The sequence below is a fragment of the Phoxinus phoxinus genome (assembly GCF_949152265.1).
Source record: "Phoxinus phoxinus genome assembly, chromosome: 4".
NCBI classification, from domain to species: domain Eukaryota; kingdom Metazoa; phylum Chordata; class Actinopteri; order Cypriniformes; family Leuciscidae; genus Phoxinus; species Phoxinus phoxinus.
The window spans coordinates 15,736,959-15,754,043 of record NC_136879.1 but is presented as its reverse complement, the minus strand read 5'-3'; the positions used below and the strand labels follow the sequence as shown (position 1 = coordinate 15,754,043).

The following is a 17,085-nucleotide window of genomic DNA, read 5'->3' as shown; positions in this document are numbered from 1 at the left end:
AATTACAGTCAGTGGTGTCAGTCCATCAAACACTCAACACTTAAACCATGAAACTGGCTATATGATGTTCAATGAAACTAATTCACGGTATAGCAGGAGGAAAGAGATCACCAGGAAGCTGCCGATTAACTTGAGCAAACCACGGTTCCACTAATTCTAGGTCCCGGGTGCAAAGGCAGCCGCAGTTGTTGACGTTAGCGTGTTATATCCGTGAACAAATCGTGACATTAAAACGTAAGCAAAACAGCAGATGTTCGGAACTGATGTCGCCCACTGGCAGCTACCCCCCGGCTAGAAAGCCTCTTCCTGAAATACACAAAAATGTCTACTTATAAACACATCCTACAGTAACATTTATCTATTACTCATTGTAGTCACATACCTTTGATAAATAGCATTGAGTCACGGCCCCAGGCTCTGATCGCCGATAACCGGGCACGCCCTCAGCTGATAACAGGGCTACTGCCGCAATGGGGCTTCTAAAATTAAAACATTCCATATAAGCCCCAGTTACAAAGTTAAAGGAGTGGAAAAAAAAGAACCAGAGCTAGTCCTACCTGCGACGCTACCACAGAATAGATGACCAAGGGGGAGACCAAGACAGACATCAGACAGATAGGCCGGCAGGTAGACAGGACAACAGTCGCATGTCAATGACGTCGCTTGTCAAAAGAAAAGTCCCGATTTATATAGGGACTCTACCATCACGGTTGGCTCACTGTTAACTGCCCAGCGCCACTCACAGCACCGCAAATTAATTGCCATTTGGCCAGACAGCTGTAACCTGCTACACAGTGATGGATAAAGCTGGAAACAGTATCTGTATATTCGTTAATGTTCCCATCTGCTGCCTCTCTAAACATCAGCCAGTTCAGTTGTCTCAAAACAATCCTGGAGAATCGCAACACTCTCATCACTCCATTTTTAAACACATTTTTAAAACTCATCTTTGATTAACAAAATTAAATATAAAAAAAAAAAGTGTTCCTTGGAAAGGTTATTCACGCCTTAAAATTGCTTGAATGTAACTACACTGTTGCCTCATTTAGTATACGTGGTTCTAAGAATATGCAACAATTAGCCCCGCCTCCATTCCAGTTCAGAAATCCACAAGTTGACGTGTTTTCACAGTTTAGAGAAATAATGCTTTTGAACTTTTTCATTGTGAAATCTATTATTTGCATTTGTCCCAATGGAGACAAAGGTGATGGCAGCAGGTAAAATAGTTCAATAATATGTTTAGTTGAAGAGAAAAACTTTGGATGGAGCCCATCCTCCTCTGACAAGACAATAAATGTGCATTTCAATCAATTTGGGATATATTATCGCCTTATAATTTCAGGGCTAGGGTTAGGTTGGTTGGTTAATATTACAGCTAGAACATGACGGCTGCACAAATAGATTTTTAAATGCCAGTCACAGTTTTTATTATATTTCTTACTGTAGTATTGCAATTTCAGAGATGAAAAAAAAAAATACAGACATAACTGAAATGCGGGACACTATTTATGTATTGAGGGACGCACCAATTTCGGGACTGTCACCCTAAGTTGTCGTCTGCCCACGAAAACTCAAAGAAAAAACGTTTCCTTTTTTAGTACGTTGTTGTTGTGTAAACATACCCTGAATATTCAGGCCTTTTGCCATGAAAACCGCAAGATGAAAAAAAAATATATAAAATCCAGAATAGCCAAACCATCAAATAGCCTATAAAATTTAGCTAAAGAAAGGAGAAAACAAAGGCTGACTTCAGAATGAAATAAATTGTACTAGCATACTATTCAGAATTCAGCTCAATATGTGCTTTTGTGTATGTTCAAAAAGTGTGGAAAGAATACAAAAATTATAATAATTGTAAGAACCAATAGAATCACGCATTGCATAGACTCCCACTCATGCAAGTCTGGAGAATCATGACTGTTAATGAAGAGGGAGGGATTATCATTAATTAGCCAAAGTCTGTATGGTACAAAAAAACCAAAGGGCAGCATCTCAGCAGTGTGACTAGCTGTTGAACAATGGCAGGAAGTTGGTGTGCTCTTCAGTCTCTGGCACTTTGTGTTTGGCTCTTTGCGTTCAGTCATGCTGTTCCACAGTGGAGTAATCTGCCCCAGAATCCTCAAACTCTGATGTTCCAGCAAACTGACCAGCGGTTTCAACAGCAAGCTAGTCAACAGTTTCCTCAGTCAGTTCAACAGCAAGCTAGTCAACAATTTCCTCGGCCAGTTCAGCAACAAACTAGTCAACAGCTTCCTCAGTCAGTTCAACAGCAAGCTAATCGGCAGTTTCAACAGCAAGCTAGTCAACAGTTTCCTCAGTCAGTTCAACAGCAAGCTAGTCAACAGTTTCCTCGGCCAGTTCAACAGCAAGCTAGTCAACAGTTTCCTCAGTCAGTTCAACAGCAAGCTAGTCAACCGTTTCCTCAGTCAGTTCAACAGCAAGCTAGTCAATCGTTTCCTCAGTCAGTTCAACAGCAAGCTAGTCAACAGTTTCCTCAGTCAGTTCAACAGCAAGCTAGTCAACAGTTTCCTCAGTCAGTTCAACAGCAAGCTAATCGGCAGTTTCAACCGCAAGCTAGTCAACAATTTCCTCAGTCAGTTCAACAGCAAGCTAGTCAACAGTTTCCTCAGTCAGTTCAACAGCAAGCTAGTCAACAGTTTCCTCAGTCAGTTCAACAGCAAGCTAATCGGCAGTTTCAACCGCAAGCTAGTCAACAATTTCCTCAGTCAGTTCAACAGCAAGCTAGTCAACAGTTTCCTCAGTCAGTTCAACAGCAAGCTAGTCAACAGTTTCCTTTTTCAGTTCAACAGCAAGCTAGTCAACAGTTTCCTCAGTCAGTTCAACAGCAAGCTAGTCAACAGTTTCCTTTTTCAGTTCAACAGCAAGCTAGTCAACAGTTTCCTCAGTCAATTCAACCACAAGCTAGTCAGCAATTTTCTCAGTTTCAGCCTAAGCAGCAAGTGGCACAGGCAGAGCCCCTTGACAAATGTGCTGTAGCTGATTCTGAGCAGATCCAATGTGGACCACCTGGTATTAGTGGTGCTGAGTGTGCAGCTATCAACTGCTGCTTTAATGGACAGCAATGTTACTATGGGAAGGCTGGTAAGATTGAGTCAATGCAAAGTGTTCATGTTAAACTGATTTTCATCAATAACCTGCTCTTGTAACTCATTCCAGTGACTGTCCAGTGTATAAGAGATGGTCAGTTTGTGGTAGTGGTGGCTAGAGATGTGACGCTGCCTCGACTGAGCCTGGATTCTGTCCGTCTCTTGGGTGGAAGTGACCCATCTTGCAGTCCTGTGGGATCCACACCTTTCTTTGCTATATACCAGTTCCCTGTCACTGCATGTGGCACGAGCATGATTGTGAGTAGCTGCTTGTGTTTTTTTTTTAATGTGTGGGTTAGGATGGACTGGATGCCAACAGTGTTACTATTTGCAGGAGGACAGTGGATATGTGGTGTATGAAAACCGAATGATCTCCTCGTATGAAGTGGGTATTGGACCACTTGGTTCCATCACAAGGGACAGCCATTTTGAGTAGGTGACCTATGCTTTATCATAAATGTTAATCATTGACAACTGCTACAAGCTCATGGTTTGTCCAGGCTTCTCTTCCAGTGTAGGTACTCTGCTACTTCTGTGGAAGCTCTGGTTGTGGAGGTCAACAGTGTTCCTCCACCTCCACCAGTAGCTGCTCCTGGACCCCTCAGGGTTGAGCTTAGACTGGCAAATGGTCAATGTGTCACTAAAGGCTGTGCAGAAGGTAAGTGTTTGTCCCAAGTATAACTAACACCTCTCAAACTCCAGGTTGCAGCAGTTTAGTTTAACACTGTATCCTCAGGGGATGAGGCGTACACATCCTACTACAGTGGTGCTGATTATCCAATTACAAAAGTCCTGCGGGAACCTGTGTATGTTGAGGTGCGCATTTTGGAGAGGACCGACCCCAACATTGTCCTGATGCTGGGACATTGCTGGGCGACACAAACCCCCAGTCCACTCAGTCTACCCCAATGGGACCTTCTGGTTGATGGGTGAGTAAGGCCAGTCTTTATCCATGTGCTGTAAGGCTTTTCTGAATGCCTCTTTGCCTTTCAGATGCCCTTACCAGGATGATCGTTACCTGACCACATTGGTTCCAATGGCTGGATCTTCGGGTCTTCAGTTCCCAACCCACTACAAGCGCTTTGTTGTGAAGATGTTCACATTTGTAGATCCAGCATCACTGGCTCCTCTGCAGGAAACCGTATGCTCTGCAGCCTTACCTCAAGCCTTAATTTTAGTGCTTTTTATATTGAATTATGGCTTAACCCTTTCCCCTCTGTTAGATCTTCATCCACTGTAGTACAGCGGTGTGCCATCCCTCTTCTGGCACCTGTGAGCAAAGCTGCACTAGGAAAAGTGAGTGCTTGCTGTAAATTGACTTCAGGAATAACATTTTATTTGAATGCCTCATGCTTCTATCACTCTTTTTTAGGAAGAGATGCGCACGTCAAGACCATCTCTAGTGGGCAAACTGTGGTGTCTAGTGGAAAAGTTATCCTGGTCATGTGAATTTAGTGTTTTCAATAAACTTCCTGAAACTCAACATTAGTTTCTCTTTGGCATTGATTTCTGACTGGAGTTGGATGTTTCTCAGTTTGATTTATAGGGCTGTACTACTAAACCCTTTTTATTTTTGTGCAAAGAGGTTTTAGACTTGAACTACATGGGCCAAGCTTCTACCCAAGCCATTTAACTTAATTATTTGCTAAGCTCTAGTTGCTGTCTTGGGGCCCCTCAAATTAAGGGTTGTGTAACTTCTGATTGTGGCTTAACATTTGATTTATGGCTGGACTAACATAACTGCCCGTAGTGATACTCAAGCATGGCCAATCCCCTGTAAGGTCACTTGTTGGCTTTTTTTTCTTCAGTCATGCAAGAATAGCATTATCTGGAATAAAATATGCATCAACCTGTACTTGTCCTTTTATCCCAAGTTTATTACCTTTTTTTTTCAGGATAGTCCTAGTAATGTTTGAGAAGTAGACTGCTTTAAGCATTAATCCCTTAACTATTATATCCACCCTAGGTTGCTGTCCAAGGCCTTGTTTACACTTAGTACTAAGCATAAAAAAAAAATCCAATCACCAGTTAACTGGTAAATCCAAAAATGGTGGTTTTTGTTTGAGCTTGTCTATTTTTGACCACTCCTAGAGGTAGTCAAACATATTTAACCAGATTGCTTTCATATAGTAGATGCTCATGTGTTTGAAGATCTGCAAATGTAGACCCTCTCCTTTAAGAGATCAGGACAGAAGTGGACAAATGAGACCAATTAAAACGCCAGATGTAAACAGGAATTTCTACTTGTGATCCAATCAACCAAAATGCACCTTAATAACGGGTGTGAACAGGGCTTGAAAACATTGCATATGTGCCCATGCAAGAATTGCCCTTATGAGTTTGTGAGTGTGCACTTACACATGACTAGTTATTTGGTCTTAAAGTCTCTCTGTAGTTAATGTTATCCCTTACAGTGATAGTTCACCCAATTATGAAATTTACCCTTTGATTTACTCACCCTCAAATCATTCTAAGTGTATGTGACCTTCTTTCAGACGAACGCAATCTGAGTTATGTTAAATGTCCCGGCTCTTCCAAGCTTTAGTCAAAGTTTAAATTTTAGTCGGAAGTGTTTAAAAAAATATGTTATTCTTACACAAACACACATTCACCTCAGAAGGCCGTCATTTACCCCCACAGAGCTGTGTTGATTACTTTTATGATGGATGGAAGCACTTTGATGGACTTAGTAAATCATGGGGTAATTTTTATTTTGGGGTGAACCAACCCTTTAAATGTCAAGTCTTTTATTGTCAGATGCACAGAACAACACACGGTTAACTGGCACTGAAATTCTTATGACAAGACACCACATAGTAACCTGACATTACATAACATATAATATACTAGGTGCAAACAGTTAACTAAAGTGACAGTGTATAAATGACTAAAGGAAAGTGAAGAGAGATGATCATTGTCCATTTAGGAGCCTGATGGCCCTTTTGAAAAAAACTGTTATCCAGTCTTTGTGTGCGGGCCCGGATGCTTCGGTATCGCCTACCTGAAGGCAGCAGGGTAAAAAGATTGAAGGATGGATGGTAACGGTCTCTTAGAATCCTGCCCGCTTTCTTGAGGCATTGTGTGTGGTAGTCGTCCTGTAGGGCTGGGAGCTTCCTGCCGATGATGAACCCTGCAGACCTAGCCACACTGGATTTTTCTGTCCCTGTCAATGCAGCTCCCATACCACACTGTGATACAGCCAGTCAGTGTGTTCTCAATTTTACATCTATAGAAGTTAGTGAGGATGACTGGGTCCATGCTGAACTTCTTCAGTCTCCTCAAGAAGAATAGGCGTTTCCGGGCCGCATTGACCACCTTGTCCGTGTGAGCAGACCAGGTAAGGTCATTTCTGAGGTTGACCCCGAGTAACTTACAACTGACATTTTCCACTACATATCCATTGATGTGCAGGGGTACATGCTCCTCGCTCTGTCTCCTCCTAAAGTCCACAATCATCTCCTTAGTTTTGCTGACATTGAGAGAGAGGTTGTTGTCATGGCACCATGTCACCAGAGTGTCGACCTCCTCTCTGTAGGCTGACTCATCTCCGTCAGAAATGCAGCCCAGAATGGTTGTGTCGTCAGCAAACTTCACGATGAGGTTGGAACTGTGGTTTACTTCGCAGTCATGTGTGCACAGGGAGAACAATAGAGGGCTGAGCACACACCCTGGGGCGTGCCTGTGTTGGTGATCAGTGTGGATGAGGTGCGGTCACCGATTATCACCACCTGTGGCCTCCCCGTCAGGAAGTTGTGGATCCACTTACATAGGGAGATGTTTAGTCCCAGATCCACGAGCTTGGTGACGAGTCTGGAGGGGATGATGGTGCTGAATGCAGAGCTGTAATCAATGAACAGCATTCTCACATACGTATTCCCCTTGTCCAGGTGGGAGAGAGCGGTGTGCATGGTCAGGGCGATAGCATCATCTGTAGACCTATTGGACCGATATGCAAACTGTATAGGGTCCAGGGTGGGGGGCAACGAGGAGCAGATTAATAGTTTGACCAGCCGCTCAAAACACTTCGTGGTGATAGAGGTCAGTGCTATCGGGCGATAGTCCTTCATGCCGGTGGCTTTGGTTTTCTTGGGCACATGGACGATGGTTGTCCTCTTGAAGCAGGTAGGGAGTACAGACAAACTTAGAGAGAGATTGAAGATGTCACTGAAGACCCCAGCTAAATGGTGCCCCTGAGGGCCCTACCTGATATGCCATCCGGACCAGGTGCCTTGCGGGGGTTGATCTTTTTAAAGCATAGCCTCACCTCAGCTTCAGTTAATATAGGCACGCCACTGGCTCGGCCTTCAGGCAGTTCCACTGCAATAGGTTCACTGTCCCTCTCGAAACGAGCATAGAAGTTATTTAGCTCGTCTGGTAGTATGACAGATGCCTGGGTCTCGCTACAACCTCTCCCTTTGTAGTCTGTAATGGCTTTAAGTCCGTACCACATATGCCTAGGGTCAGAGCCATGATAACTGCACTCCACCCTGGTTCTGTAAGACCTTTTCGGTGTTTTGATGGCCTTCCGAATGTCATATCTGGCCTTCCTGTATAAATCAGGGTCCTCGGAGTTAAAGGCGGCAGCCCGGGCTCTTAGGTTATTCCGGACCCCAGCATCAACCCAGGGCTTCTGATTGGGAAAGGACCGAACAGACTTCTTAGGAACGATGTCCTCAATGCAGTGATGGATAAAGCTGGAAACAGTATCTGTATATTCGTTAATGTTCCCATCTGCTGCCAATCAGCCAGTCAGTGGTCTCAAAACAATCCTGGAGAATCTCAACACTCTCATCACTCCATTTTTAAACACATTTTTAAAACTCATCTTTGATTACCAAAATGACATATTTAAAAAAATGTTCCTTGGAAAAGTTCTTCACGCCTTAAAATTGCTTGAATTTAACTACACTGTTGCCTCATTTAGTATACGTGGTTCTACGAATATGCAACAATTAGCCCCGCCTCCATTCCAGTTCAGAAATCCACAAGTTGACGTGTTTTAACAGTTTAGAGAAATAATGCTTTTTAACTTTTTCATTGTGAAATCTATTATTTGCATTTGTCCCAATGGAGACAAAGGTGATGGCAGCAGGTAAAAAAGTTCCATAATATGTTTAGTTGACGAGAAAAAGTTTGGATGGAGCCCATCCTCCTCTGACAAGACAATAAATGTGCATTTCAATAAATTTGGGATATATTATCGCCTTATAATTTCAGGGCTAGGTTTAGGTTGGTTGGTTAATATTACAGCTAGAACATGACGGCTGCACAAATAGATTTTTAAATGCCAGTCACAGTTTTTATAATATTTCTTACTGTAGTATTGCAATTTCAGGGATGAAAAAATATTAATACAGACATAAGGCAAGGCAAGGCAAGTTTATTTATATAGCACATTTCACATTTCACAGTGGTAATTCAAAGTGCTTTACATAGAAGAAATTAAAATAATTACATAGATAATAAAAGAAATAAGAACAATTAAAACAGTTTAGAAAATAAAATACAGTGCAAACAGTCGGACGAACAGTGGCACAGTGCTCATTCAGTAAATGCAAAGCTAAACAGTGGTAATTCAAAGTGCTTTACATAGAAGAAATTAAAATAATCAAAAGAAATAAGAATAATTAAAACCGTGTCTGAGATGGAAGTGATTGAGCAGGTTTGCGGTGCCACTGGACCTACATTCCAGGGACGTCCTCTGCTGGGGTGGTGTCTTACACCAGTATTGCCCAATGGGCCCCCACAGAGCACGTTTCACTTTTGCTGTTTTAAACAAACAGCGAATCTCTATACTCTCCGTAGTATAGATAATCTTCACTCGCCTCGTCGGAGTGAAGCTCTCCCGTTCCCCTTCAAAATCTCTTCCAATCAGACAGCCCTGATAATTAATAATCACCCCTATCTGAGATGGAAGTGATTGAGCAGGTTTACGGTGCCACTGGACCTAATCCAGGGACGTCCTCTACTGGGGTGGTGTCTTTCACCAGTATAGCCCAATGGGCCCCCCATAGAGCACGTTTCACTTTTGCTGTTTTGAACAAACAGCGAACCTCTATACTCTCCATAGTATAGCTAATCTTCACTCGCCTCGTCGGAGTGAAGCTCTCCCATTCCCCTTCAAAATCTCTACCAATCAGACAGCCCTAAAAAATTATAAAATCTTCCAGAATCACAGTTTGGAAAATAAAATAAAATAAAACAAAAAAACTGTTCATAACTGAAATGCGGGACACTATTTATGTATTGAGGGACGCACCAATTTCGGGACTGTCACCCTAACTTGTCGTCTGCCCACGAAAACTCAAAGAAAAAACGTTTCCATTTTTAGTACGTTGTTGTTGTGTAAACATACCCTGAATATTCAGGCCTTTTGCCATGAAAACCGCAAGATGAAAACAAATAAAATAAAATCCAGAATAGCAAAACCATCAAATAGCCTATAAAATTTAGCTAAAGAAAGGAGAAAACAAAGGCTGACTTCAGAATGAAATAAATTGTACTAGCATACTATTCAGAATTCAGCTCAATATGTGCTTTTGTGTATGTTCAAAAAGTGTGGAAAGAATACAAAAATTATAATAATTGTAAGAACCAATAGAATCACGCATTGCATAGACTCCCACTCATGCAAGTCTGGCGAATCATGACTGTTAATGAAGAGGGAGGGATTATCATTAATTAGCCAAAGTCTGTATGGTACAAAAAAAACAAAGGGCAGCATCTCAGCAGTGTGACTAGCTGTTGAACAATGGCAGGAAGTTGGTGTGCTCTTCAGTCTCTGGCACTTTGTGTTTGGCTCTTTGCGTTCAGTCATGCTGTTCCACAGTGGAGTAATCTGCCCCAGAATCCTCAAACTCTGATGTTCCAGCAAACTGACCAGCGGTTTCAACAGCAAGCTAGTCAACAGTTTCCTCAGTCAGTTCAACAGCAAGCTAGTCAACAATTTCCTTGGCCAGTTCAGCAACAAACTAGTCAACAGTTTGCTCCATCAGTTCAACAGCAAGCTAGTCAACAGTTTCCTCAGTCAGTTCTACAGCAAGCTAGTCAACAGTTTCCTCGGCCAGTTCAACAGCAAGCTAGTCAACAGTTTCCTCAGTCAGTTCAACAGCAAGCTAGTCAACAGTTTCCTCAGTCAGTTCAACAGCAAGCTAGTCAACAGTTTCCTCAGTCAGTTCAACAGCAAGCTAGTCAACAATTTCCTCGGCCAGTTCAGCAACAAACTAGTCAACAGTTTCCTCAGTCAGTTCTACAGCAAGCTAGTCAACAGTTTCCTCGGCCAGTTCAACAGCAAGCTAGTCAACAGTTTCCTCAGTCAGTTCAACAGCAATCTAGTCCACAGTTTCCACAGTCAGTTCAACCGCAAGCTAGTCAGCAGTTTTCTCAGATTCAGCCTAAGCAGCCAGTGGCACAGGCAGAGCCCCTTGACAAATGTGCTGTAGCTGATTCTGAGCAGATCCAATGTGGGCCACCTGGTATCAGTGGTGCTGAGTGTGCAGCTATCAACTGCTGCTTTAATGGACAGCAATGTTACTATGGGAAGGCTGGTAAGATTGAGTCAATGCAAAGTGTTCATGTTAAACTGATTTTCATCAATAACCTGCTCTTGTAACTCATTCCAGTGACTGTCCAGTGTATAAGAGACGGTCAGTTTGTGGTAGTGGTGGCTAGAGATGTTACGCTGCCTCGTCTGAGCCTGGATTCTGTCCGTCTCTTGGGTGGAAGTGACCCATCTTGCAGTCCTGTGGGATCCACACCTTTCTTTGCTATATACCAGTTCCCTGTCACTGCATGTGGCACGAGCATGATTGTGAGTAGCTGCTTGTGTTTTTTTTTTCTGTGTGGCTTAGGATGGACTGGATGCCAACAGTGTTACTATTTGCAGGAGGACAGTGGATATGTGGTGTATGAAAACCGAATGATCTCCTCGTATGAAGTGGGTATTGGACCACTTGGTTCCATCACAAGGGACAGCCATTTTGAGTAGGTGACCTATGCTTTATCATAAATGTTAATCATTGACAACTGCTACAAGCTCATGGTTTGTCCAGGCTTCTCTTCCAGTGTAGGTACTCTGCTACTTCTGTGGAAGCTCTGCTTGTGGAGGTCAACAGTGTTCCTCCACCTCCACCAGTAGCTGCTCCTGGACCCCTCAGGGTTGAGCTTAGACTGGCAAATGGTCAATGTGTCACTAAAGGCTGTGCAGAAGGTAAGTGTTTGTCCCAAGTATAACTAACGCCTCTCAAACTCAGGGTTGCAGCAGTTTAGTTTAACACTGTATCCTCAGGGGATGAGGCGTACACATCCTACTACAGTGGAGCTGATTATCCAATTACAAAAGTCCTGCGAGAACCTGTGTATGTTGAGGTGCGCATTTTGGAGAGGACCGACCCCAACATTGTCCTGATGCTGAGACATTGCTGGGCGACACAAACCCCTAGTCCACTCAGTCTACCCCAATGGGACCTTCTGGTTGATGGGTGAGTAAGGCCAGTCTATCCATGTGCTGTAAGGCTTTTCTGAATGCCTCTTTGCCTTTCAGATGCCCTTACCAGGATGATCGTTACCTGACCACATTGGTTCCAATGGCTGGATCTTCGGGTCTTCAGTTCCCAACCCACTACAAGCGCTTTGTTGTGAAGATGTTCACATTTGTAGATCCAGCATCACTGGCTCCTCTGCAGGAAACTGTATGCTCCACAGCCCTACCTCAAGCGTTAATATTAGTGCTTTTTATAGTGAATTATATGGCTTAACCCTTTCCCTTCTGTTAGATATTCATCCACTGTAGTACAGCGGTGTGCCATCCCTCTTCTGGCACCTGTGAGCAAAGCTGCACTAGGAAAAGTGAGTGCTTGCTGTAAATTGACTTTAGGAACAATTATTTAAATGCCTCATGCTTCTATTACTTTTTACAGGAAGAGATGTGCACGTCAAGACCATTTCTAGTGGGCAAACTGTGGTGTCTAGTGGAGAAGTTATCCTGGTCATGTGAATTTAGTTTTTTAATAAACTTCCTGAAACTCAACATTAGTTACTCTTTGGTATTGATTTCTGACTGGTGTTGGATGTTTCGTGACTGTTCTCAGTTTGACTTATAGGGCTGCTCTACTAAACCTTTTATCTTGTGCAGTGAGGTTCTAGACTTGGCTTGGGCAGAAGCTTGGTCCATATAGTTCGTTTAATTTAACTATTTGCCAAGCTCTAGTTGCTAACTTGGGGCCCCTGTTCTTGTTTCACATGGTATCAAATTAAGGGTTGTGTAACTTTTCTGTGGCTTTACATTTGACTAAATGGCTAGACTAACGTAACTGCACATATTAGTTCTCAAGCATGCCCGAGTCCCTGTAATGTCACTTGTTGGCTCAAGTATAGCACTATCTGGTGTAAAATCTGTCAACCTGCACTTTTCCTTTTATCCCAATAGTGAGCGGCTAAGTGATATAATCGTTGAGTTTGTTACAAGCGTGAAAATTGGCATGAGCAGTCTCCACGGGCGGCCATTTTTCAAGATGTCCACCTTAGTGGCGCAATTATGCTTAAAGGAGAACTCCGGGCAATTTTTTAAGTTAATCTTGATTGTTATATATTTGAGTACGGTCTATGCAAAAAAAACGAACCGAATTGGTGCTTGTGTAGCGGGGCCTTAAGAGGTGCAAACTACCTCTAAATATGCACGACTACGCCACCCTGTTTAACAGGGAAATACCAATACTTATGAATTTAATGACCCACAAAAAGGACACAGGAACGTTGTTATCGAGGAAGGGCCAGAGACGTGGATACAAAAATACAAAAGATTTTATTGTAGTCAGCAGCAATCTTAAGACAACATTAAAGACTGGGTCATCATGCAACACTCAACACTCGAAGTCAAGGAGGAAGCCGAGGCTTAACCATGGCAGGTACACTACTTTAGTGAGCACAAGGCCCCTATAAATCACTCTTACCACCCTGTGCACAGGTATCACACACACTCCAATACGGTCAAGCATGAACGCACAGCACTCAGTGACAAAACCTCCACCACAGCACGTGAGGGCCTACTAGCGGCCTGCACCGAAGCCTCGGCTCCTGTAATGAGAGCAGAAATGACTGCACTGGTCTCAACATATAACAAGGACACGAAAATACATAATATAATAAAAAAACTATTCTTCTAACAATACTTTCAGAAGAAACAGACAAACCAAAACATTCATAAATAAATACACAGTAAATATATATAAACAGCAAATCACACAATTTGAAAGACTAGTTGGAGAAACAACCCAGCGATCACAAGGATGAGTACTGTAGAGCAGGCGTCACACAAGTCGCATAAATAGAGTGCACGTGTTGATGCAAAATGTTATTGCCCGGAAGAGTCCGGAGTAACGTTACAACACAGCAGGAATCCGAGTGTACAAAGCAGCAGCGTTAAACAGCGTTGCCCCACAGGTGTCACTGACCAGTCTATTCCTCCTAAAATATAAACATAACACATATACTTGCAGTCCAAAAAGGGAGCGCCACTCAATAGTTAATTTTACATACCTTCATTTCATAAGTCGCGCGTCCGCGTCACGCGCACACAAAACCACGTCATGAGGAACGCCAAAGGAGAGTAGCAGCTGCCAACAGCCCACAGCCGCAATTTATCCTCAAGGCTAAAACGGAATCGTTGTTTACATTAAAAAAATCACGCATCTCTGTTTAACTAGTCAGCCAAACACATACCTCCAAGCGAGAACTGATGAGGAACTGGCAGGGGCGTTGCCCGGGCAATGACGCACCACGCAGACGACACTCACACGTAAACAGTGACTCTAAACCCTTTTTATATGGTCCCGCATCGTTATGATTGAACTCACGGCCGAACGCATTAGGTTAATTGGACGCAGCAGTGCGTCCCACTACACTTGCAACACGGAGCTGCTACCGCTAATTCCCAGAGCTCCCACTCAGCTAAAAGGGCAGTTATGGGGGCATTTTCATAAATGGTGTTATTGTGCCTCTTAACAGACACAAAATGCAATTAAAATGTCTGTCCAACTGAACAGGGTCCTCAGATGACAACAAGATGCCTTTAGCAACTTAGCCGTTGTTTAAATTCACCTACATAGTTTTAGACGGCTAGCTGAAGTCCCGTGAGAGCTCGCGTTGTAATTTTCATTTTTGGGTGAACAACCCTTTAAAACTCTTCTTTGATTACCAAAAGGACATAATAAAAATAAAAAAGATAACTCTTTAGATTACAACCCGGAAAGTACTATGTAATTAAGACAAATTTACACCGTAACTTTAAGTAATTAGTGTACTTATAAAGTGCTTACATGTAAGTATAAGGGAACAATATGTAAAGTTTGGGAAACAAAGGGACAGCCAAGATCATTTAAAAATGATGTATACTGTATTATAGAACTAAGGGGTACGTATTATACTATTATGATACAACAATCTTAAATTTGGGAGCAATTTAGTGAGAACATACACCTTTTTGTAATAATGGTGTAAAAATGACTGGGCTGTTTGCTGTTTGATGCTACAACTTTTAGAAACACATGAGCTTGCATTATATATGTATTTCCAGAGATGTAATTTTGTATTTGTCTAAAAACCTTTATTTGTGTTAATCTGAAGGAAAGTCGTATGCATCTTGGATGGCATAAGGGTAAAAGATGAGTAAAGGGTGAGAACATATTTATTGGTGTACTGCATTTTCTTGTGCCCAAAAAGCATTCTCGTTGCTTGATAAACTTAAGGTTGAGCCACTGAAGTCACTTGGATTATTTTAACAATGTCTTTACTAACTTTTCTGGGATGGCAGATATCGATTACCTAGCAGCCTATGAAGGAGTGAGCCAGCTCTCAGATTTCATCCAAGTATCTTGATTTGTGTTCCGAAGCTGAACGAAAGTATTACGGGGTTGGAACAACATGAGGGTAAGTAAATAATTTTTGGGTGAACTAACCGTTTAAGGACACACAAGGTCTAGTAAACAAAAGATAACACAGACAAATACAAAGACAAAGAAAAAAAGGGAACAAAAAATCCACAATATCACGTTTACACATAGGCTAAAACGCCAGTGGTTCCACATACTGGAGAAGAACCTGACTGAACTTAGGGCTGGGTTTGTCTCGAAGCATATTGAAAAAAACAACACAAAGACATAAACAACATTAAAAGCTTGATTTTCACCACAGGGAAACTTTAAGTTACAAAGTTGTCCTCTGTTGATTGAAAGTTTAACAGTTTAGAGACATTGTGAAATCAATTGTATTTGTCCACTGGAGACAAAGGTGATGGCAGCAGGTAAAATAGTTCCATAATATGTTTAGGGGAAGAGAAAAGCTTTTGATGGAGCCCACCCTCCTTTGACAAGACACATAACTTCCGAACTTTCCGAACTTCCGTTACTATCTTTAACGTTAGCCCGCTAGCGTTGCACGCGTGGTCTCGCGGCCCTCGCCTATCGATTGTCTTATTTACACTCGTATCACTGAAAGGATACGGGTTCTATCCATGATTCCAGTCCTAAATTAGTAGTGATATTGGTAGTATCACTGCTAATTTATTGTTCATCTGCTATAATGGCGAATATATCGGATGTGTGTCTACCTCTGAGTGCAGGTGAGGACACGTTTGAGCTGCATTCGGTGCGGTTGGAGCTGGAGTCCGTGGAGAAGCAGATCCGTGATCTGCTGGGGAGGCAGGCCGAGCTGCGAGACCGACGATCAGCGCTTGAAGCATCACGCGCCGATCACCACAAGTCAGTGGTTAGTAACTTTTCGACTCCGGCCTCCTCTACTCCGTGTATTTCTCTGCACAGGACCCGAGCACCCCTGGTTTCGTTCACCCCGACACAGCACCATGGACCCTGGATGATTCCACAGCGGAAGACAAGAGCCAGGACCAGAGCAAGGACCTCTCTGCCCCTCCCGGTCTACGAGATCTCCCCCCGGAACCGCTTCTCCCCTCTTTGCGAGACGGATCGCGACGACGCTGTGATCATCGGCAGTTCCATCGTCCGGCATGTCCGCGCTACCTCAGGTAAAGGTATGGTGCGCACTCACTGCTTTCCTGGTGCTCGTGTTCTCGATGTCGCTGCGCAGGTCCCCGAGATCCTGAACGGTGACGAGCGCGTCGGAGCTGTCGTGCTGCACGCGGGGGTGAACGACATCAGGCTGCGGCAGACGGAGGTTCTGAAGAGGGACTACAGGAGCCTGATCGAGACGGTATGCAGAACATCGCCTGAAGCAAAGATCGTCGTGTCTGGACCGCTTCCCACGTACCGACATGGACAAGAAAGGTTCAGTAGATTGTTTGCACTAAATTAATGGTTAATGTCATGGTGTAATGAACAGAGACTGCTCTTTGTAAATAATTGGAATCTGTTCTGGGAGCGACCTAGGCTCTACCGTGCTGATGGCCTGCACCCCAGCAGAATCGGAGCGGCTGTTCTGTCGGACAACATCTCCAAGACGTTACACACCATATGACTAGTAAGTCAAAGTCCAAATCACATTCTTTGCTGTCCCAAATTTAGTGATATAAGTACCAGTGTAGAACACTATATAGAAACTGTGTCTATTCCTCGTTTAGTGAGGCCAAATAATAAATCTACTGCAGGATCTAAGAAAAATCTAATTGTGATTAAACCAGAAAATCTCAATATTAGTGAACAAAAACTATGTCTAAAGCTAGGTCTTCTAAACATTAGGTCGCTTACACCTAAGGCGGTTATTATAAATGAAATGGTCACAGATAATAGCTTCGATGTACTTTGTCTTACTGAAACCTGGCTTAAACCAAATGATTACTTCGGTCTTAATGAGTCCACTCCGCCCGGATACTGTTATAAGCATGAGCCCCGTCTGATTGGTCGTGGCGGCGGTGTTGCAACAATCTATAGAGATATTCTTAATGTTACTCAGAAAACAGGTCACAGGTTTAATTCGTTTGAAGTACTTGTGCTAAATGTTATGCTCCTAG

The 17,085-nt window shown here is 43.0% G+C and overlaps 2 protein-coding genes across 10 annotated transcripts in view; both read left to right on the top strand.

Annotated features, from left to right (window-relative positions):
* LOC306997178 (uncharacterized protein) overlaps window positions 1-16,557 on the top strand; it is a 230,629-nt gene extending 214,072 nt beyond the window's left edge. Inside the window, exon 2 of the mRNA XM_079610330.1 lies at window positions 15,724-16,557. Within this exon, the coding sequence (XP_079466456.1) occupies window positions 15,975-16,430 (456 nt within the window). The 5' untranslated portion in view covers window positions 15,724-15,974 and the 3' untranslated portion in view covers window positions 16,431-16,557. The remainder of the gene's footprint in view (window positions 1-15,723) is intronic.
* LOC306997170 (zona pellucida sperm-binding protein 4-like) lies at window positions 1,928-12,586 on the top strand. Of its 9 annotated transcripts, XM_079610312.1 has the most exons (11): window positions 1,998-2,225; window positions 2,286-2,545; window positions 2,607-2,833; window positions 2,907-3,102; window positions 3,178-3,365; window positions 3,442-3,539; window positions 3,608-3,765; window positions 3,844-4,036; window positions 4,101-4,248; window positions 4,331-4,403; window positions 4,480-4,961. In XM_079610312.1, the coding sequence occupies exons 5-11, from the start codon at window positions 3,360-3,362 to the stop codon at window positions 4,554-4,556; spliced, it is 753 nt and encodes a 250-aa protein (XP_079466438.1). In that variant the 5' UTR covers window positions 1,998-2,225; window positions 2,286-2,545; window positions 2,607-2,833; window positions 2,907-3,102; window positions 3,178-3,359; the 3' UTR covers window positions 4,557-4,961. The 9 variants fall into 9 exon arrangements, with proteins under 9 accessions (XP_079466434.1, XP_079466439.1, XP_079466432.1 ...); XM_079610313.1 differs by lacking the exon at window positions 4,480-4,961 and adding an exon at window positions 12,026-12,245 and having other exon boundaries at window positions 1,977-2,225; window positions 2,286-2,549; window positions 2,707-3,102; XM_079610311.1 differs by having other exon boundaries at window positions 2,286-2,549; window positions 2,707-3,102.
* Window positions 16,558-17,085: the final 528 nt, after the last annotated feature.

Coding starts and splice junctions, on each gene's coding strand:
- LOC306997170 (XM_079610307.1), top strand. CDS start 2,019: ATGGCAGGAAGTTGGTGTGCTCTTCAGTCTCTGGCACTTTGTGTTTGG. Junction 3,540..3,607: donor ACAAGGGACAGCCATTTTGA/GTAGGTGACCTA, acceptor TGGTTTGTCCAG/GCTTCTCTTCCAGTGTAGGT. Junction 4,037..4,100: donor TGGGACCTTCTGGTTGATGG/GTGAGTAAGGCC, acceptor TTTGCCTTTCAG/ATGCCCTTACCAGGATGATC.